This window comes from Uranotaenia lowii, unplaced genomic scaffold (genome assembly GCF_029784155.1).
Source record: "Uranotaenia lowii strain MFRU-FL unplaced genomic scaffold, ASM2978415v1 HiC_scaffold_867, whole genome shotgun sequence".
Taxonomy (NCBI): Eukaryota; Metazoa; Arthropoda; class Insecta; order Diptera; family Culicidae; genus Uranotaenia; species Uranotaenia lowii.
In genome coordinates this window covers 1-21,624 of record NW_026598830.1, presented here as the reverse complement: position 1 = coordinate 21,624, position 21,624 = coordinate 1, and the positions used below count along the sequence as shown (strand labels likewise).

The 21,624-nt window shown below is 37.1% G+C and overlaps 1 protein-coding gene across 2 annotated transcripts; it reads right to left on the bottom strand.

The window, feature by feature from the left end:
• Positions 1–482: 482 nt before the first annotated feature.
• LOC129760942 (klarsicht protein-like) lies at positions 483–21,615 on the bottom strand. 2 transcript variants are annotated; one of them, XM_055758624.1, is made up of 5 exons: positions 20,733–21,615; positions 14,897–15,289; positions 4,781–5,422; positions 2,963–4,034; positions 483–1,124 (listed from the first exon to the last, which is right to left on the bottom strand). In XM_055758624.1, exons 1-5 carry the CDS (start codon positions 21,570–21,572, stop codon positions 601–603), a joined length of 3,471 nt encoding a protein of 1,156 aa, XP_055614599.1. In that variant the 5' UTR covers positions 21,573–21,615; the 3' UTR covers positions 483–600. The 2 variants fall into 2 exon arrangements, with proteins under 2 accessions (XP_055614599.1, XP_055614600.1); XM_055758625.1 differs by having other exon boundaries at positions 14,897–15,286.
• Positions 21,616–21,624: the final 9 nt, after the last annotated feature.

The window sequence follows — 21,624 nt, the reverse complement described above, 5'->3', positions numbered from 1 at the left end:
TGAACACCAATATAATCTACCAAAAAAAGAGTTTGAAAAGTTGAGTTGTGTGTTCGAAATCCAAGATTGAAAAGTAAGGTGGATCCAATCGAATGAAGCTCTTTTAAAGAGGATTTTCTTTCCAAAAATTAGTATTATTTAGTCTTAAGCCAAAAATAATTCACAAGATTATAAACATTCTAGTTTTTTTTTTAAATATATTCCAACGATTACGGACGAGGCTAAGTTATTCAGTTCTTGTAAGAAATTGATTTTTTTTAGATTCATTCCTTCTAGTGATTAGTGTATTAAATCTATTAGTCTGAAATCGATGTTGTCTACTCACAAACTTTGTTGCTCGTCATCAACTTTCCGAGCAGAAGTCAATCAATCTGCAATCACCCAATCTAAACAACCGCTACCAAAATCCAAACGAATGCACTTTTATATGTTTGCTGTACAGATATTTCGGTGCTCCTCAGGGAGTTAAACAACAAATGCAATAAATAAACGAATAATATATTCTCTACAACTCAAGGTAACTACAAACCAACAACAAATATGAATAATAAATAAACAATTAAGGCTACATTATCCTCCTAAGGAACAAAATAAGAAAATCTACCCAATCCTCCCATAACACAGCTCCACAAAGAGCAGAACCAGCACAAACAGGATCGTTTGAAGGCAGCAGCAGTAGGTGCATGCATAGCGCAAACAAACATCACAATAATACAGAATCAAACATCTTACGTAGTCTTCCGGCTTCAGCAGGTGCGATTTGGACTTGAGGGCTTCGGTGTTGGCGAAGCGCAGCTTGGTCGTGATCAGAAGCTTCTTCACCTCCGCTTCCATGTCCTCGTCGAATTCGTTGTTGGAGCTGGAGCTGGTTTCGTGCGAAAGCGATCGCAAGAACGAGTTGTGCTTGTCCACAGAACGGAGCGAACGGCGCCGTCCGGCACCGGAAGTTCCGGCACCAGCTCCCATGGGTGTGGACCCATCGAGCGGGCTCTCGTAGAGGATCTGGTGCTGGTGCAGAAGCTGCTTGCCGGAGCGGCCGCCTCCCGAACCGGTTAGGGTTTTGTCGAGCAAGTGATGGTGCGGTGGGCTGCCCGATTTGCTGGACCAGGAGTGCATGTTGTGACCTGTAAAGAAAATAGGAAACAGAATTAATAAATAGAATATTTCCAGTTCGAAAAATGGTGGCTTCACTCGATTATCCCAAAGGTAAGCCTCAAACCCTGGTTTAATAGGTTGGACCTGAGTCGGGATTTTATTCGTATATTTTCCCGTCTCATGTCCAATCATTATCCCTTAGACGCGGTACTCTTTCGTTTGGGTATTGCTGGCAGCAATTTGTGCAGTTGCGGCCAAGGTTATCACGACATCGAGCATATTGTTTGGTCGTGTGAGGTCCATCTTGTCGCCAGAACGACTTTCATAGATTCCCTTCGGGCCCGAGGAAAACCACCTAACGTTCCAGTGAGAGACGTGCTAGCTGTGCTAGATTTGGACTACATGTTCGAAATCTACTTCTATCTAAAAGCTATCGATCTCCGTCTATAACCCTATTTTATTTTCATATTTCCCTTTCTATCTTCTTTTTTCTTTAAAAAAAAGTGCTAGACTAAGAAAATGATTGTGAAAAACAAAAAACGAGTGTGGCTCCTTAAAACTTAAACGTATGAGCCGTTTCAAATAAAGAATTATAAAAAAAAATAATAATAATAATAAAAATTTGATCACAGATCACAGAAACCGAACTTTTAATCAAAATCAAGATTCAGTTAGAACTCAGGTTAAAATTTCAAAAACAAATATTTCATATTTTAAATTTCATATTCAGTTTGCAAATTTGGATTAAGATTTCAACCTCAGATTTGTGAATATGATTTCAGATATCAGATTGGGATTTCAGATTTCAGATTCAGATTCTGATTTCAGATTTCAGTTCCAGATTTCAGATTTAGATTCAGATTCAGATTTCTGATTTCAGATTTCAGATTTCAGATTTTAGATTTCAGATTCAGATTCAGACTTTAGATTCAGATTCAGATTCAGATTCAGATTCACATTTCAAATTCAGATTCCAAATTCAGATTCCAGATTCAGATTTCAGATTCAGATTCGAATTTCAGATTCAGATTTCAGATTCAGATTTCAGATTCAGATTACAGATTCAGATTTCAGATTCAGATTTCAGATTCAGATTTCAGATTCAGATTTCAGATTCAGATTTCAGATTCAGATTTCAGATTCAGATTTCAGATTCAGATTTCAGATTCAGATTTCAGATTCAGATTTCAGATTCAGATTTCAGATTCAGATTTCAGATTCAGATTTCAGATTCAGATTTCAGATTCAGATTTCAGATTCAGATTTCAGATTCAGATTTCAGATTCAGATTTCAGATTCAGATTTCAGATTCAGATTTCAGATTCAGATTTCAGATTCAGATTTCAGATTCAGATTTCAGATTCAGATTTCAGATTCAGATTTCAGATTTCAGATTTCAGATTCAGATTTCAGATTCAGATTTCAGATTCAGATTTCAAATTCAGATTTCAGATTCAGATTTCAGATTCAGATTTCAGTTTCAGATTCAGATTCAGATTTCAGATTCAGATTTCAGATTTCAGATTTCAGATTTCAGATTCAGATTTCAGATTCAGATTTCAGATTCAGATTCAGATTCAGATTTCAGATTCAGATTTCAGATTCAGATTTCAGATTCAGATTTCAGATTCAGATTTCAGATTCAGATTTCAGATTCAGATTTCAGATTCAGATTCAGATTTCAGATTCAGATTTCAGATTTCAGATTCAGATTTCAGATTCAGATTTCAGATTCAGATTTCAGATTCAGATTTCAGATTTCAGATTCAGATTTCAGATTTTAGATTTCAGATTCAGATTCAGATTTCAGATTCAGTTTCAGATTTCAGGTTCAGATTTCAAATTCATATAAATTTCAACAACTTACTGTATCGATCGTCCATCCGGTACTCGTCCAATCGCTTCCGTCGGTTCACCAAGATGAGGTTGGATTCCGGACTCAGACCCTTGCCTCCACTGCCGCCGCTGCTACCCAACCCAGAATGATCATTCCGGCGGAATCGTGGCGGTGACAGCGAGTCCATGTTGGCCGCCGAAAGCGACGACGACGCGCAGTCGGACTGCGAATCGATAAAATTCCGATAGTCGTCTCCAAAGTACAACAAACGGCGCGCCGCATCCGTGTCTCGGTCCTCCGAGTACGGTTCACTGCTGTACTTGTCCTGGTAGTTGTCCCAGGCCTGTTCGGAGAAACTGCTCATCTCTTCCGTGCCCGTTCCGGCACCGTCCGCAGTTCCTGCTGACGCTGATGTTGTTGCAGATGTTCCTGCTGCTGCGGCGTTTCCGGCTCCTCCATCTCTGTTTGCATCTAGATTATAATTAGCCAGTGCAGCTAATGATCCTAGATTGAGAGATCCATAGCGAGCTCGGGTGATGGAACCGATTTTGAAGTTGGGCCGTGCCATTCCAAAATCGGCATCATCTTCACCTCCCATCACGAGGAGCTGCTGTTGATGTTGATGTTCATCTTCTTCACTGTCCGGGGAGCCGGATTTTCTTCTCATCTTCAGGGCACCGTTTCCATTTCCGGTGGCTGGAGGTGCCGTGGTCATCGTCGTGGCCACCGTCGTTGTTGTACACGTCGTCAGGGTCGTTCCTCTCGTCGTCTGCCGGGCAGAGGACGATTTCCGCGAACCAGACGAGCCGGAAAGGGACGAAAGGGTAACTAGTTCATCGGCCAGGCGAATCCGTCCGGAGAAAGATTCGGATTTCAAGAGGCGCCGGCCGCTTGCACTACTTCCACTGCCGGAGGCTACTGCTGCGGCTGCTGCTGCGGCCAGTTGAATTTCTCGCAACGGTTGCTGGTGCTGAGGATTGTGCTGCTGATGGAGCAGCTGCTTCTGGTGCTGAAGAATTAACGAGTGCTGCAGTCGCTGAAGCGCCGAAGAATGCTGCGAAGGTGGTTGCGACTCATCGGAACCGGACTCGTCGATGCGATTCTGGAAAGTAAACAACGGAAAGTAAGACTTGTTAATTGGTTGGATAAGCTGAGCATTTGCACAACACATTTGAAGAAGAATGTGGCTAGGAAAGGTGCTATTAAAAATTTCTACTGTAGATTCTTAAAAGTCATTGAGCACTCAACGAGCCATGTCAAAAAAACACCTACTCGTAATCACTCATTTGGTTGTTGTGAATTCAAACAACTTCACCATTCTTCAGCCATGAGGTAAGTGACCGAATTTGCCTGAAACACGCCGGTTGCCCACAAAGTTTTATAATAGAAATAAAGATGATTTCTTTCTTTTTTGAATCTCATCATTTTTCGACATTGAAACGGAAAGTAATTACGGATAGATGGTTTGCATTGCAGCAGCACGTCTGCTAATTAACCCTAATGGTTTTGCGAAAAGAAGCTGATGTTTTATGACTTACATAACGAAACACTCTGTAATGGAGATATGAAATAGAAAAAAAATCTACAAACACTCTAGTCTAGTTTCAAACTAAGCGTCTCCAAATAAGCTCTTGCTGCAATTTCAATCCCTCACTGACTGACTGAATGACTGACGCCTTGCAAAACTGTGAACATATGCTAATCTTATCGCACACGAAAAAAGGATATCTCATCCGTGCATGCATCGGGGTGCAAATCTGTCAAGATAACACAAACCTCTCTGATGGGCTTTATCTATTTAATACTTGCACGTCTACCTTTCTACCGATCAAACTCAAACAAACTAACCTTTCTTCGCGCTCGCAGCTTCCGCTTTTTCAGCGATCCCTTGCCATCGGAGCTCCGGGCAACCGCCGTCAGCTGCTGTTGACTGCTTCCTCCACTGCTACTTCCGCCGGCTCCTCCACATCCGGCCAGTGCCGACTTAGCTGTTTGCTGCTTCAGGGATCCTCCTCCACCCCTCAGCGCAGAAGACATCGTGTTCAGGGCCGATTCACTGATCGAGAAGCAAGCCGTCAGCTTCTGGTGGTGATGGGCCTCGCCCGCAATGTATTGATTGATCTCGATGGCCGAAGTGTTGAGCTGGGAAATGCACGATACGGACCAGGGGCGTTCGGCCGAAGATTTGTTGAGGCGCCTCTTCACAAGTGATGGGTTCGAGTTGGTGTGGGACGCATTCTTGGATTCGACCTCGTCGTTCGATACGTTCGAGTGTTCCGAGGGATACACGTTAAGGAGTTCTTGGGAAGTTTGGTCCCCTTGTAGACAGGTGGCAACGGAGTTGGCCAATCCTTCGGAGCTGTCGGTATCCCGGGTAATGGAATCTGAATCGGTGTACTCGCCGGATGCTTCGCAATCCGTTGTGGGAACGGACCCGGACAGGTGCGGTCCAGCCGGAGCAACGTCCAGAGGTTGCTTCTTGAGCCATTCCTGTTGAAAGATTAAAAAAAGAGGAATTTTTCAGATTTGTTTCAACTGTGGTTAAAAGTGTATTTTCTTATTTTAAAATTTGAAGTTTGAATAGGTAGAATGTTTAAGTGTGAGAAATATTCAAGAGTTCAAAAGAGTTTTCGGTTCAAACATTATAATGGTGTATCGAGTTTTTGTATGGCATTTCTTTGAACTGTTTACTGTTCCAACTACAAAATTTTTAAAAATTGTACAAAACTTAAAAAAAAAATCTTATTTAAAAGCTTTAGCAGTTTTGGTAATTTTTTTTATTTTGTGTCATAATATATACGAATATTTTAACAACTGAATAATCTTTAATGATTCGTTTAACGTCTTTGGATAGATAATTTTGCCGGTAATGTTTTTTTTAAATATTTTTTTTATGAATAAGATACCCTGAAGCATTAAATATCTGAGACTTATTTTAAATATTTTATAATATTACATTTTCCGTTTAAAACTTTTTCAATTGAATAATGTTTTCGATCAACTTCGAAGGATTCTTCTAAGAAAATATCGATTGCTCAAACCGGTTCTAGTTTAGTTCATTGGTGTTGTGCAGGACACAGACATTAGTTTCCTAGTCGCATAACAGTTCCATGTTGATAGGCATCCCTACACGTAAAATAATTTAAAAATTAAATATACGGGATTTTTCACGTAAACTGAGCTTTTGATGCAGCACATCGATTCTACGTGTGATTTCTAGTAGATACTGTACTTCCATGTAACTGACACATGAATTTCACGTTAAGTCTAATTGGATGGTTTGAAATCATTTTTTTTTGCATTTTTCTCAAGCGTGTAGTAGTAAATTCTTGTTGGAAAATTGAATGCAGTCAAACGACCCCGGATGGAAGTTTGTTATTCACGGCCGCTGAAGCACTATCGCTTCCATCGTTGGAAAATTTAAACTGTGGAACCGGACAGTAAATTACCGGAACATATATAGGGTCCATTGATGGCAAAAGGAAACAATTTTATGAGCCTTACCTGTTCAACTATTTAACAATTTGATAATCTTACATTATTATTAATTATCTTCAACTTTCACAGGATTCAACAATCAACTCGCTGGTGAGACGTCCCGAAATTTAGTTTTCATTAAAACTAATAATTTAAGTGAAAGTGTTGTGACGATAATAAAAATAAATTTTATTTACGATTGAATTGAATTTATTTTCATTTTTTGATTAACGAATGTGAAAACGAAAATAAAAAAAAATAATAGAAAAGATCCAAATATCATTTCTATACTAAACACATTTCACGTAGCTTTCATCATCGCATCGTAATGAACTTACTAAAAATTCGCGTAAGTTGCACGTGATGTTCAAAAAGCAAAAATTCCTATAAGGGGAGCGTTCACTTATTTTATTCGTACAAGTTACGTGAAAATCAATTCGATAAAAATTATGTAGTTTTTCACGTAGAAGCTATGTGCAGATTATTTTGGGTGTAACATTATGAGACTGTTAAAGGGTTTTTTTTTATTATCTGACAATTTGCGCCGCAGGTCTTCAGATCTTCCCCAAAATTTAAAATTTGGTTCATTTTCACGACTCAAAAACAGTATTTTTTCAGATTTCTAATTTTTTTTGTTTTTCGACTTAAATGTGGTTATTTTTTTATAATTAAAATAAAACAATATTTCCAAGCTTCATAACTAGGTTATTTTTTTAACGGAAATCATGAAATAGTGCATCAAAACGTATTGAAACTATATCAGCTTTCCAAATAAAATATTTGATAAATTTTAAGCAATAACCTTAAACCTAAAAATTTGTAAATGAGCTTAAGATGATGTTTGAAAGTACCTTCTGCATCCCCAAATATTCTGCAAAAAATACCATTGTATAGCCCAATTTATGGTGCAACCAGAACAGGCCATCGATTCCTTCAAGAGTTATGAGGAAATAATGACAATAAATCTCATTTTTGGCACCGAAAAAAACAATGGTCGAACAAATGTATTCACATTTACAGGTAGCAGGCACTTCTAACAACGTGGGAACAAAATTACTTATCAAAGCCTGTAATAAACACTATTTTTCGTGCTTAGTACAGTGTTTGCAGCAAAATTGACTTCAAGTTTCAATCATTAATCTAAGATTTTATCCGTTTATGCCCAGTTATGCACCATCTCATCTTCATATTTGAAACTGCTTATTTTAACAGCTCCTTTTCAAATCTATTCTAGGTTTCTCGGTGCTTTCCTCTGTTAGACCCCTGGTCTGACACAACGTCATCAATATTACTGGCAACAATGCTTTTACAAATACAATTTGTTCTCTCATCTCATCTTTAAAATAAAGTCAGTTGTTACTTTGCTTCCATACAGAACGTATGTGTTTTGTTCTCCTTCCGCGTTGCAATTCCCTATAATCCCTAACAGGTTATGGGCCCAGTTCAGTGAAACGCGTCGGCGGTTTGAGAGTTTTTTGCGCCATTATGGAGTGGGCAAAAATTGCCAAATTGAATAACACGAATTATGAATCGTGGGCATTTTCTGTTTCTGCGTTACTTCGGCGGGAGCAGTTATGGAAATATGTTGAACCTGGAAATCCGCCATGTCCGTTGAACGATGCTTGGACATCAGGGGATGAAAAAGCTCTTGCTACTATCCAGTTGGCTGTTGACGAAAGTCAAATTGCGTTAATTCGAGATAAATTAACCGCACAAGCAACATGGCGTACATTGAAGGACCACCATAGCAAAACATCGTTGGGACAAAAAGTGACGCTACTGAAGCAGATCACGAATCAAAATTTCAAGGTCGGCGAAAATATGGAAAGCTATTTGTCAGATATTGAGAAACAGTATGCGCGTCTCGAAACATCCGGCTTAGAAATGTCAGAGTGCTTAAAAGTGGCCTTAATTTTGCGGGGTCTTCCGGAATCATTCAATCCACTGACAACTGCTCTGGAGGCCAGGGATGAAGAAGAGCTAACATTGGGATTGGTGAAAGTGAAGCTTATTGATGAGGCCGAAAAACAAAATAAGCAAAGAGGAATCATGGAAGAACAAGTTCTGAAGGTGGAAAATCAAGGCAGGCAAGTGCCGGTGTGTTACGGATGCGGTGGCCGTGGGCACATCCAACGGTTTTGTAAAAATGAAGATGGCGTCCAGAAAAATTTGAGAAAAAAGAGAGAGAGAGTTAAAACAGTGCGCGAAGACGGCAGAGAAATGTCGTTTACGTTTTTAGTGTGTGAGTCAAACGATAAGAATTCTTGGCTTATTGACTCGGGCGCGACATCACACATAGCCAATGATAAAAGTGTATTTGTGCGATTTGATAGTGAAGAGCGACCACACATTTCGTCTGCTGATGGCAAAGTTATATATACAGAGGGCATCGGTGATTGTGAATTGAAGTGTATAAGTGAAAACGGACAAGAACATTCGATAACTTTAACTGATGTGATATACGCTCCGAATGTGGACAGTAACCTGGTATCCGTTTCAAAACTAGCCATTAAAGGTGTTAGTGCAGTGTTTGACTCTACCTGTTGTAGATTGTTGTATAAAGACAAAGTTGTTGCCAAAGCAGACAAAAGTGGGTCGTTGTATCGGTTAAATCTCTCTCATGGACGATTGATGACAGTGAGTGACAAGAAGCATTCCGACAATTGTATCCACACCTGGCATCGGAAATTGGGTCATCGAGATCCGGAAGCAGTTAAGGAAATCGAACGCAAGTCTTTGAGTGATGGGTTGAAACTACGCGACTGTGGCTTGCGTAGCACATGCGAAATCTGCGTCAAAGGAAAAATGACTCGTCCACCGTTTCCCGTATCTTCCAAGAAAAAATCTAGAGATGTGCTAGACATAGTACACACTGACATATGCGGCCCTATGACTCAAACTCCCGGTGGGTGTCGGTACTACATGACCGTTATTGACGACCATAGCAGATACACAATGGTGTACTTCCTCAAAGAAAAGTCTGAAGCTGGCAACAAATTACGTGATTACGTTCGTTTTGTCCAGAATCAGCTCGGCAAGAAACCAAAAGTGATAAGATCCGATAGAGGTGGAGAATATACAGCTAATAGTATTCGAGCATTTTACGCAGAGGAAGGAATAAAGGCGGAATTCACGACTGGGTATGCCCCTCAGCAAAACGGGATTGCCGAGCGAAAAAATAGGTCGTTGAACGAGATGGGTTTGTGTATGCTGTTAGATGCTGGATTACCTCGTCGGTTCTGGGCAGAAGCTGTCAATACGGCAGCTTACATACAAAACAGATTACCGTCAACAGCAGTCGAAACAACACCGTTCGAAATATGGTACAAACAAAAACCCGACCTTGACCGCCTTAGAATTTTTGGATGCACAGCGTATGCTTGGATACCCGAACAAAAACGAAAAAAGTTTGAAGTGAAAGCTGAAAAATTTACATTTGTTGGCTACGCATCCGATAGTAAGGGCTATCGTTTACTGGACCCCCGAACAGGTAAAATCGTGATTAGCCGTGACGTTAAATTTGTTACTAACGATGAGCAGCAAAATGAAGTTTTTTCGAATGTTGAACCACCATCTGCCAATTCTAACGTATTTTTTTCCACCGAATGGTCCAACATCTCCAACTCATCCAGAAACTGAAAGTTCAGACGACGAATACGTGGGATTCGATGAGTCAAGTGGGGTTTTCCACGGTGTCACCGATGAATCCGACGACGGTGTACCTATGCAGGAGGAGGCAGATTCCCCAAGAAGGTCTACTCGATCCAACTTTGGAGTAGCACCAGAAAGATATAATGGAACGATTAGTTTGGTGGCTCCTTCCGCCGACGAGCCTCTGAGTTACAAAGAAGCCATCGAAGGTCCTGAAAGTAACCAATGGAAAGCCGCTATGGAGGAGGAGATGGTTGCTCTTCGGGAAAATCAGACATGGGAACTGACGCGCTTGCCTTTGAACCGGAAGATAATTGGTTGCAAATGGGTGTACAAACGAAAACTTGATGAGCATGGCAAAGTTGTTCGTTTTCGTGCTCGACTAGTAGCACAAGGATTTTCTCAAAAATATGGTTGTGACTATGACCATGTTTTTGCTCCGGTCGTCAAACAATCAACGATTCGAGTTGTTCTCACCATAGCCGCCAAGCGTAATATGTATGCAAAGCACATCGATATAAAAACCGCATACCTGTATGGAGAATTAAGTGAAGAAATATATATGCGCCAACCTCCCGGACACCACGAAGGAGACGAAGCAACGGTGTGTCGCCTGAAGAAAAGTTTATATGGGCTGAAACAGGCAGCACGTGCCTGGAACTTGCGAATCAACACGTTTATGAAGGATAACAGCTTTGAGCGTTCCCAAACAGACCCTTGCTTGTACATCAAACGAATGAAGCCTCATAATTTGTTCATCCTGTTGTATGTGGATGATATCATAGTGGTGTACAGCTGTGAAAAAGAGTATACATCCATCGTCTCAGCTCTCAAAGACCAATTCAAGTTAGCTGAGTTAGGAGAACTGAAACATTTCTTGGGTATACACATTCAGAAGAAAGAACAGAATTATGTGCTTGATCAGTGTTCTTATATTTTCAAGACTCTCGTGCGTTTTGGTATGGATAAATGCAACCCCTCCAAAGTTCCCATGTCTACAGGATTTGTACAACAAAAGGAGGAGGATAGTGAGGCACTACCAACAAATAACCAATATCAGTGTCTCATAGGAGCTTTGTTGTACATAGCTGTTAATACGCGTCCCGACATTGCAATTGCCACTTCCATCTTGGGTCGACGCGTAGCTAAGCCTACAACAGCTGATTACATTGAGGCTAAAAAAGTGCTGCGATATTTAAAAGGAACCGTGAATTTGAAGCTCCATCTCGGCCACGAAACGACCTTGGAATGCTACGTCGATGCCGATTGGGCGAGCGGAATCAACGACAGGAAGTCAAATACAGGCTTTCTATTCAAGTTGGGAGGTGGATTAGTCGATTGGTGCTGCAGAAAACAGGATAGCGTTACTTTATCCAGCACCGAGGCGGAATATGTGGCTTTGGCCGAATGCTTGCAGCAGCTCACGTGGCTACGGCTGATGGATGATTTGGGCGAACCCCTGCAGTTACCGATACCTGTGAATGAAGATAACCAAAGTACCATTGCATTATCAACAACTGAAAGATTCTCCCGTCGATCAAAACACATTGATACAAAATATCATTTCGTCAAAGATATGGTGGAAGCTGGTATCGTCAACATCGTATATCGTCCAACTACTGAAATGGAAGCTGACATCCTAACTAAGCCACTTGGACCAATAAAACTATCGACGTTCCGGACATCGATTGGCGTCGTAGCTGATAACGTTGAGGAGAAGTGTTAGACCCCTGGTCTGACACAACGTCATCAATATTACTGGCAACAATGCTTTTACAAATACAATTTGTTCTCTCATCTCATCTTTAAAATAAAGTCAGTTGTTACTTTGCTTCCATACAGAACGTATGTGTTTTGTTCTCCTTCCGCGTTGCAATTCCCTATAATCCCTAACATCCTCTTATCGGACATTTCAAATTTTCTAGATTTTATTTCTTTAAGATGATGATTACTGATTACAGATTTATAAGAATATGGTTGTATCTTTTTAATTTCAAATTTCAAATTTATGCTATCTTCACGTTTTGGGTCTCATGACTAAGATTGCCAGAATTTTTTAGCAACTATCCGGGCCGGATAAATCAGAGCTATTTTATCTTAAAATCTACTTAAAATTGGGCATTTGATTTCAAAATTGTTGACCAAAATTCCGGCAATATTCGGGCAAAATTTGTCAAAACCCAGGAAAAGCTCAATAAAATAAATAAAACTAAGCTCTTCAAAACTTATCAGTAGACTTCAACTCGTATTTATGGTTTCCTTTTCAAATTGTCAAAATCCCGGTTGCCAAATCCGGGCAAACCGGGCTATCCTTAGGGAATCCGGGCAATCAGACCGGACCAGATTTTTTCCCGAATCTTGTATTAAGTATTCGTGCAAACCCGGATTGAACCGGGCAATCTGGCAACCTTAATCATAAAATTAATTGTAAGGACATTCAAATTCACAATTTTTTTTTATAATTTAAATTAAGTGGTTTAGAATTGAAACCGTGATGTTTACTTTAGTAAAATATACATTAAAAGAAGATTTAACAAATGGTGATAAAAATTATAGTTTCGAGTTCAAATTTAATTTTTTCAAATTTTGTATTGTAATTGAATTGCAAAAATTTTCATTTGAAAAATATTATCAAAATTACCAGCATGTGGTTTCCTGGTAGGTTTTATTTTACGTTCAAACAAGATGTAATTTTATTAACTATTTCATTATGTTCAAATCAGATTGATTTCTAAGAAATTTTAGATTCTTTTAATATTATTGTTTTGGGGTTGTAAAATGATAAAATTATTGACTTAATGTATAACTTTTAATTCAAAAATTGAAGCTTCATTCATTGCGAACGATGTGTTGTTGATTTGACAGAATATAACTCAACTGCTAGATTTAATAGGATTCTAAGTTTAAGTTAAGATTGTTCGATTTTATCATGCAATTAATATAATGATAGTATTTATTTTGATTGCTTTCTAGAAATCCCTACATTATTGAGAAGCATTGTCCAAATAAGGTTATTTAAGCAGAAAAATGGTTTATTCATTTATTCATGTCGGTGTCTTCGAAATAAGACGCTTAAATCATTGCATATACTAAAAATTAAATCAAAAGTTCGTTAAAGTAATTGTTTAATAACAGCGGATTCAACAAAATTTAAAGTTAATGAGATATTTTAGGTTTAGTCTTGATAAAAAAAAAATCTGTATCATTAGTGATAAGATAAAACCATTTTTAGTTTTTAACTGTTACCTTCTGAAATTTTGTGATCCACTTGAATTTCGAAATTCGTTAAGTGTTATGGTCCAATGTTAATTTAATTTAAGTTAAAGTATACGACGATATGCAGCGATAAACCCTCATGATTTGTATTAATTTTTTTTTCTTGTAACTTATTATCATTTGTTAGTTGAAAAGTGTCAGTAGGAAATCATAGGAGCTTAGTAGAAAATGATTTCAACTCAGATCACTTAACACTAATCAAAAGTGTCTTCTGGTAATATCCTTCTTCTCCCCTCTCAAAAAAAAATGTTTTGCTGGAGGTAACCTCGGGCCTAAAGCATCAATTTATGTTCTTATCATCCCTTTCTCTCATTTCCCTCTCTACCTATTGACTACTAGGACGTGGCCGGCACCGTTATTGATGTTCAGAGAGCATCAGTTTTGTTCATTGTGAACTCGTTCAAGCTAACCCACATCTGCGATCATGGATTACGAAATACGTTTGTTCATATAACATCAAAGAAGCTAACTAAGCTTATAAACAATTATTGGTTTTCCATCAAGCATTTCGAATTCAATGATTCCAGGTGGATGTGAGTAGTCAATTAAGGTAAGCTAATTTAATTGCAAAAATTCTCATTTTAAATGTTTGTTTTTAAACTTGAAGTTAGGAAGTCAGTTGACGTTGAAATGTTTAAACCAGAGCTCTATATGACAATTCAAAATTCTGAACAAAATGCAAAACTTAACCTTCTCAGTCAACGCACTGAGCTTCGATTGAATAACTTTGTTTAAACAAAATTGAAATAGCAGAATTCAAACCAAACAAAAAGTCTCCAATTAGTTTTTAAACTTAAGTTCTTTGCATTATTTTATATTATTTTTCATAAATTTTTTTTGTCAATACAATTACCGTTGAAATAAAACCCCTCGTTAGCAAATATAGAATTAAAAAAAAAAGATTTTAAAATTCATAACATTTTTGATATTATTGAAGAATTTTTCTGAGTATTTTATTAATGTTCAAAATTCAACTTTGACTTATTTGCAACGTTATATCAAATTTTACTATTACGCCTTGAGAGCCAAATGTGCTCTCATTTTGCTAGACAAAAGAGTGTAGACAGCCTAAATGAGAGCACAAAATTTTATACATGGTCTGCTAAGTGATGCCTAATTTCTGCTATCACTGAGACCCTAACTACATCTCTTTTTCCGAGAGCTTGGAGAGCACAATCATGCCAATATGAGGCATAAAAAAATATTTTCTTCCAGCAAACTTTGGCATCATTATACTTTCAAAACTTTGGAAAAACGAGCTATCGTTTAGGCATCAGAACAAGCAATACACAGGAAAAATCATCAATTTTTAAAGCGTAGATGACAATTTTTGTTAAAACTTGTTAAAAATGAAAAACTTTTGAAAAATCACAGGATTGCAAAACAAAATTATAGTTTTTCTAATCTTTGATAATTTTTTCAAATAAATTTCCAACGTAGCATTGACTTTTTTGCTACAAAAAAGTAAAATTATTAACAACACAATCATGTTCAACGTGCAAAAATTTATAAACTTTAGAAAAACTTTAACAAAAAGAAACACAAAAAAACGGAACTCACCTCAATCCGGTTGATCTTAACGTTGCTCATCCCCTTCTCTGGGGACTTCCGGTTGCCTGCGATGGAATTATTCATGCCACAGCTACTAAAGTTAGGATTTCCGTTGTTGTTGGCACTGCTGTTGTTGTTGGGCGATGATGATGATGCTGATGGATGAACAACAATCAGCTTCTTCTGGTGACGCTGATGCTGTTGCTGCTGCTGATGGTAATGATGATGATGATGGTGATGGTTATGATGCAAATACTGAGGCGTCCCGACGTTCGACGATTGCGTCGTCTTGGAGGCGCCGCCACTTTTGTTGGGCGATTTGGCGAAAATCTCGTCCCGCACCAGCGTTTCGGCGTTTAGCACTAACCTTTGGATTGCGGTCGTTGCATATTGCTGATGCTGCTGATGATTTAGGTGAATATGAAAAAAAAAACAGTAATTGAAACAGAAAAACAAAAACAGAACGATGAACAAAACTGAAATTCGATTCACAATCGAGCAAAGGAAAAAACTGAATGCAGGTAACTTTAAAAGAAAAAAACACAAACCCCGATAAGAGCTCGGTAACCAATAATAAGTATTCGATAAAGCAACAAAACACACGTTCCCTGATTGAGTTTAGTTGTGGCATTTAATTTTTTTTTCGAAAAAAGATGGTGATGACGCGATAACTGCATCGACTTACCTACCTTAGGCCGGAGTTGAACTGACTGAGCCGAGCCAGACTTCAACGACACATGTGTTTGGTTTGGATATGGGGTTGAGTCACACCCTTCAAATAGCTCTTAATTCGAAACTAAACAGAGATAAAAAAAAAACTAACCCTGCACTTAAGGGTGACGAGATATGCCAATGTTTTTCTCTCTCGAGTTTTCGAGAAACACCAATCAGCTATTACACGACAAGATAAGAAGATTTTAACAAAAAAAAGGTGTAGTTGAAGTTAGTAAGTAAGTAACGCGCCACGCCACCAAAAACGGCTAGGTTGGTGGAAACTTTAAAGCAAAACACGCGACAACCGACGCAAAACTTCTCCACCAGCTTACTCAAATGTATTCACTCCTGCCTGGTAGCGCAGATACTAAGTCACATCTGGCTCGGGCTCAAAAAGAGACAAACTCTTCGAGTGGTTTCTTCGAGAGAAGTCATACAACAACAGCAAAAAAAAAACCTATAATAACAGGAGGACGACGGCAAAAAAAGTACTAGCATTCGTCAGTTCAAAACAGTCATATAGCTACAACACACAAGCCAACGAGATAACGATTTTTTTCTTTATTTTTCGCGATCTCCAAACGCGATATCAGCGAAGGCTCTCAGCCCTGGAACAGGCTCAGACTCTCTGTTGCTGATTCCGGGAAAGGTGGGGGCACTTTGCCCCAAGGCAGGGGCAGTTGGAAGAACAACGCGAAAATAATTAGAAATCTTGACGCGTGATTTTGAACTTGGCGTGTTTTGGGTATTTTTTTTTTGGCTTCTTCTAATCTGACATGCGAAAATGATGGGAGTATTGACAGAAATGGCAGAATCTGCCAATGTCAAGGCCATGAAAGTCATCATGAATGAGTGTGTCTTTTTTGTCATTTTTGTGTGATTTTTGTGTAATTTTTGTGTAATTTTTGTGTAATTTTTGTGTAATTTTTAGTCCTTATTTATTGTGTTATTTTTGTGACATTTTTGTTTGATCTTTGTGTCATCCTTGTGTCATTTTTGACATTTCTATCAATTATGTTATTTTTGTCACTTTTGTAATGTTGGTCATTTATGTTATTGTCACCATTTTTGTCATTTCTGTCCTGTTTGTCATTTTTGTCAATTCTGTCATTTATGTCATTTCTGTCATTTAAGTCAATTTTATCTTTTTTTGTCATTTTTGTCACTTTGGTCACTTATGTCATTTTTATCATTTTTTCTCATTTTTGTCATTTTTGTCATTTTTGTTGTTTTTGTCGTTAATTCATGTTTGTCTTTTTTGTCATTAATGTCATTTATGTCATTTATGTCATTTATGTCATTTTTGTCATTTTTGTCATTTTTGTCATTTTTGTCATTTTTGTCATTTTTGTCATTTTTGTCATTTTTGTCATTTTTGTCATTTTTGTCATTTTTGTCATTTTTGTCATTTTTGTCATTTTTGTAATTTTTGTCATTTTTGTCATTTTTGTCGTTTTTGTTGTTAGTTCATTTTTGTCTTTTTTTGTTATTTATGTCATTTTTGTCATTTTGGTCATTTTGGTCATTTTTGTCATTTTTGTCATTTTTGTCATTTTTGTCATTTTGTCATTTTTGTCATTTTTGTCATTTTTGTCATTTTTGTCATTTTTGTCATTTTTGTCATTTTTGTCATTTTTGTCATTTTTGTCATTTTTGTCATTTTTGTCATTTTTGTCATTTTTGTCATTTTTGTCATTTTTGTCATTTTTGTCATTTTTGTCATTTTTGTCATTTTTGTCATTTTTGTCATTTTTGTCATTTTTGCCAGTTTTGTCATTTTTGCCAGTTTTGTCATTTTTGTCATTTTTGTCATTTTTGTCATTTTTGTCATTTTTGTCATTTTTGTCATTTTTGTCATTTTTGTCATTTTTGTCATTTTTGTCATTTTTGTCATTTTTGTCATTTTTGTCATTTTTGTCATTTTTGTCATTTTTGTCATTTTTGTCATTTTTGTCATTTTTGTCATTTTTGTCATTTTTGTCATTTTTGTCATTTTTGTCATTTTTGTCATTTTTGTCATTTTTGTCATTTTTGTCATTTTTGTCATTTTTGTCATTTTTGTCATTTTTGTCATTTTTGTCATTTTTGTCATTTTTGTCATTTTTGTCATTTTTGTCATTTTTGTCATTTTTGTCATTTTTGTCATTTTTGTCATTTTTGTCATTTTTGTCATTTTTGTCATTTTTGTCATTTTTGTCATTTTTGTCATTTTTGTCATTTTTGTCATTTTTGTCATTTTTGTCATTTTTGTCATTTTTGTCATTTTTGTCATTTTTGTCATTTTTGTCATTTTTGTCATTTTTGTCATTTTTGTCATTTTTGCCAGTTTTGTCATTTTTGTCATTTTTGTCATTTTTGTCTTTTTTGTCATTTTTGTTTTTTGTCATTTTTTGTCATTTTTGTCATTTTTGTCATTTTTGTCATTTTTGTCATTTTAGGCATTTTTGTCATTTTTATCATATTTTTCATTTTTGTCATTTTTGTCATTTTTGTCATTTTTGTCATTTTTGTCATTTTTGTCATTTTTGTCATTTTTGTCATTTTTGTCATTTTTGTCATTTTTGTCATTTTTATCATTTTTGTCATTTTTTTCATTTTTGTCATTTTTGTCAGTTTTGTCATTCTTTCATTTTTGCCATTGTTGTCATTTTCATCATTTTCATCATTTTCATCATTTTGTCACTTTTGTCATTTTTTTCATTTATGTCATTTCTGTCATTTTTGTCATTTTTGTCATTTTTGTCATTATTGTCATTTTAGTCATTTTAGTCATTTTAGTCATTTTAGTCATTTTAGTCATTTTAGTCATTTTAGTCATTTTAGTCATTTTAGTCATTTTAGTCATTTTAGTCATTTTAGTCATTTTAGCCATTTTAGTCATTTTAGTCATTTTAGTCATTTTAGTCATTTTAGTCATTTTAGTCATTTTAGTCATTTTAGTCATTTTAGGCATTTTTGTCATTTTTGCCATTTTTGTCATTTTTGTCATTTTTGCCATTTTTGTCATTTTTGTCATTTTTGTCACTTTTGTCATTTTTGTCATTTTTGTCATTTTTGTCATTTTTGTCATTTTTGTCATTTTTGTCATTTTTGTCATTTTTGTCATTTTTGTCATTTTTGTCATTTTTGTCATTTTTGTCATTTTTGTCATTTTTGTCATTTTTGTCATTTTTGTCATTTTTGTCATTTTTGTCATTTTTGTCATTTTTGTCATTTTTGTCATTTTTGTCATTTTTGTCATTTTTGTCATTTTTGTCATTTTTGTCATTTTTGTCATTTTTGTCATTTTTGTCATTTTTGTCATTTTTGTCATTTTTGTCATTTTTGTCATTTTTGTCATTTTTGTCATTTTTGTCATTTTTGTCATTTTTGTCATTTTTGTCATTTTTGTCATTTTTGTCATTTTTGTCATTTTTGTCATTTTTGTCATTTTTGTCATTTTTGTCATTTTTGTCATTTTTGTCATTTTTGTCTTTTTTGTCATTTTTGTCTTTTTTGTCATTTTTGTTTTTTGTCATTTTTGTCATTTTTTCATTTTTGTCATTTTTGTCATTTTTGTCATTTTTGTCATTTTTGTCATTTTAGTCATTTTTGTCATTTTTTTCATATTTTTCATTTTTGTCATTTTTGTCATTTTTGTCATTCTTGTCATTTTCGTCATTTTTGTCATTTTTGTCTTTTTTGTCGTTTTATTCATTTTTGTCAGAATTTTCATTTGAATCATTTTTTTTTTTTGTTATTTTTGTCATTCTCGTCATTTCCGTCTTTTATATCATTTTTGTCATTTTCGCCGTTTTCTTTATTTTCGTCATTTTTGTAGTTCTTGTAATTTTTTTCATTTTTATCTGTTTTGTCATTTTTGTTACTTTTGTCAATTTATTTATTTTGGTCATTTTATCTATTTTTTTAATTCTGGTCATTTTTTCATTTTTGTCTTTTTTGTTTTCATTTTTACTCAAGCTTTAAAAATGCCAATTTTTGTTCTTTTTTCCTCTCGAACCTATTCGTGTTTGTTTTATGCACTCTCCAAGCATATTCAATCCAGCCTATCTTACAAAATCCTAGATAGAAGTAGGTATCCGAAAGTTTTTATAACTCTGTCTTCAAATGACAAACCTTTCCCAAACCACCGAACAACTCGGCTCAGCTCTCAATATCTTCCATTGCTGAGATCATCGTTTGTCCGGATATATCAAATGGTTCCAGCTGAGTATGCAAATTAATTTCCATGCCAGCAGAAGTCTTTATCTTTGCGCGTCCGACCATTCGTTCGAGTGGATGGCTGATAATGATTGAAAATAAAACAAATCGACCACCACCAAGTGCTACGTCTAGCTGGCGACCAAATAAATCAATCATCTTGCACTACCACCGTTCAATAGCATGCGCCATTTGTCAGCCACGGCACAGCACAGCTCGACATTTCGGTGCAATGAACATTAAGTGAGGTTGTAATTTCCGACTGTCTTTTTTTCTTCTGCAGCGCCAGACTGCCGTTTTGCGAAACAAAATCGAACATGGTCTCAATTATGACAGCCGATTTGTTTTCACGAATATTTTACACTATCAATTCGGGCTACGGGCCCATCATAAGTGTCTAATAATATTTGTGTTCCAGTCTGCCCTGACCCACCCGGATGGGAAATGGACGACGGCCGGTTGGTTATCTTATCTTGCTTCGACTTTCCTCCTCACCAAGCTAGCTGGTTGTGTCATTGCAGCAGTCCAACAGTCTGGAAAATGTTTTGCGCAAACAGAGAGTAACTCAAACAAATGAATGATCTGGGTGTGGTAGCTTAGTGTTGTTCCATTATGATTGAAAAATGAATTAAAATTATCAACTGAATTCAAAATGTTGAATAATTTATTCATATTCTGTAGTTCTTTGGCTTAGAGTTTAGAAGAGTGAATATCCAAATTTGAGATTCACAAATCAAAATCATATTTTGATCCAAAATTTGAATTGAAACTCGAGAGTTCTAAACATCAGAGTCAAAAAACAAACAGGGTTCTCAAGCTTAGATATGAAACGTGCTTCTGAAAAAGTAATTCAAAATAAGAAACACACAACATGAACTCAACGGGTTAAAAACGTAATCATGCTTTTAAGATTTATCCATTGTCCACATACCTTAGATGCGTAGTGCTGCCTCGGATCACCATTTTCCACCGATTCCGTACTGTTCCTGTATGCTCCAATTGAAGTCATCATCAGTGCCCGGGAGCTCAAATCTACTCCGGAAAAGTCCAAGCACTTCTTCGATTTTAGCTCCCGCAGACTTCCTCCCCCGACGCCAACCGAATTCGTCCCAATAGAAACGGATTTGACCATCTTTAATCCATCCTGTCGATCCTCGCCGTCCGGTTTATTTTCCTTCTCGTCTTCTTCATCCTCAACGACATCCTCAGGGTTCTGATTCGGGTCTAAATCATCGGAACCGTCTCCATTATTATAAACCCAACCCTCGTCCCCTTCTGACGAGCTACTTCCACCCTCCGGAGAGGATTCCTCCGACTTTGTTCTCTCGCTGGAATCCTTGTTCTGTTCCGAGTCCGTATCCAAATGCTTAAAGTAGAATATGGCACAACTTTTCGATTTACGAGTGGACCGGGTGAACTTGGACAGGTCGTTGGGTTTGCTGCGCTTATTGACCTTCTTGTTCTGGGGAGACGTCTTCTTGCCGACTACTGTCGCCAAAGTTTCGGTCCCGGTCGTCAGATTGCCGTTACTGTTGTTGTTGATCAGGTCCTGGGCTACAGTACCCTCACGAATGATCCCATCGATGATGTCCGCTCCGGATAGTTTCTTAACCGTATCGACCAAGGCCAGAGGGCTGATAGCGGCCGAAGCCGAGGTATCTGTCTGGTCGGTTCCTCCGCTCGTAATCGTTGCCGTCGATATGTCTAGCAGGTCGGATGGTTCCATGGCAGGATCCGCCGCAACAATGGCGGTGGCCACCGCTTCCGGCATCGATGATAGAAACGTCTGGTCCGGGTTTTCGGTGGTGGCTTCCGCTGGTAAA

Bases quoted from the DNA above. Each gene is read 5' to 3' on its own strand.
- LOC129760942 (XM_055758624.1), bottom strand. From the start codon at position 21,572: ATGCCGGAAGCGGTGGCCACCGCCATTGTTGCGGCGGATCCTGCCATG. The intron at 15,290-20,732 runs GTATGTGGACAA...CTAAATCATCAG, and splicing joins GGCAGCACTACGCATCTAAG to CAGCATCAGCAATATGCAAC. The intron at 5,423-14,896 runs GTGAGTTCCGTT...ATCTTTCAACAG, and splicing joins TTAAGATCAACCGGATTGAG to GAATGGCTCAAGAAGCAACC.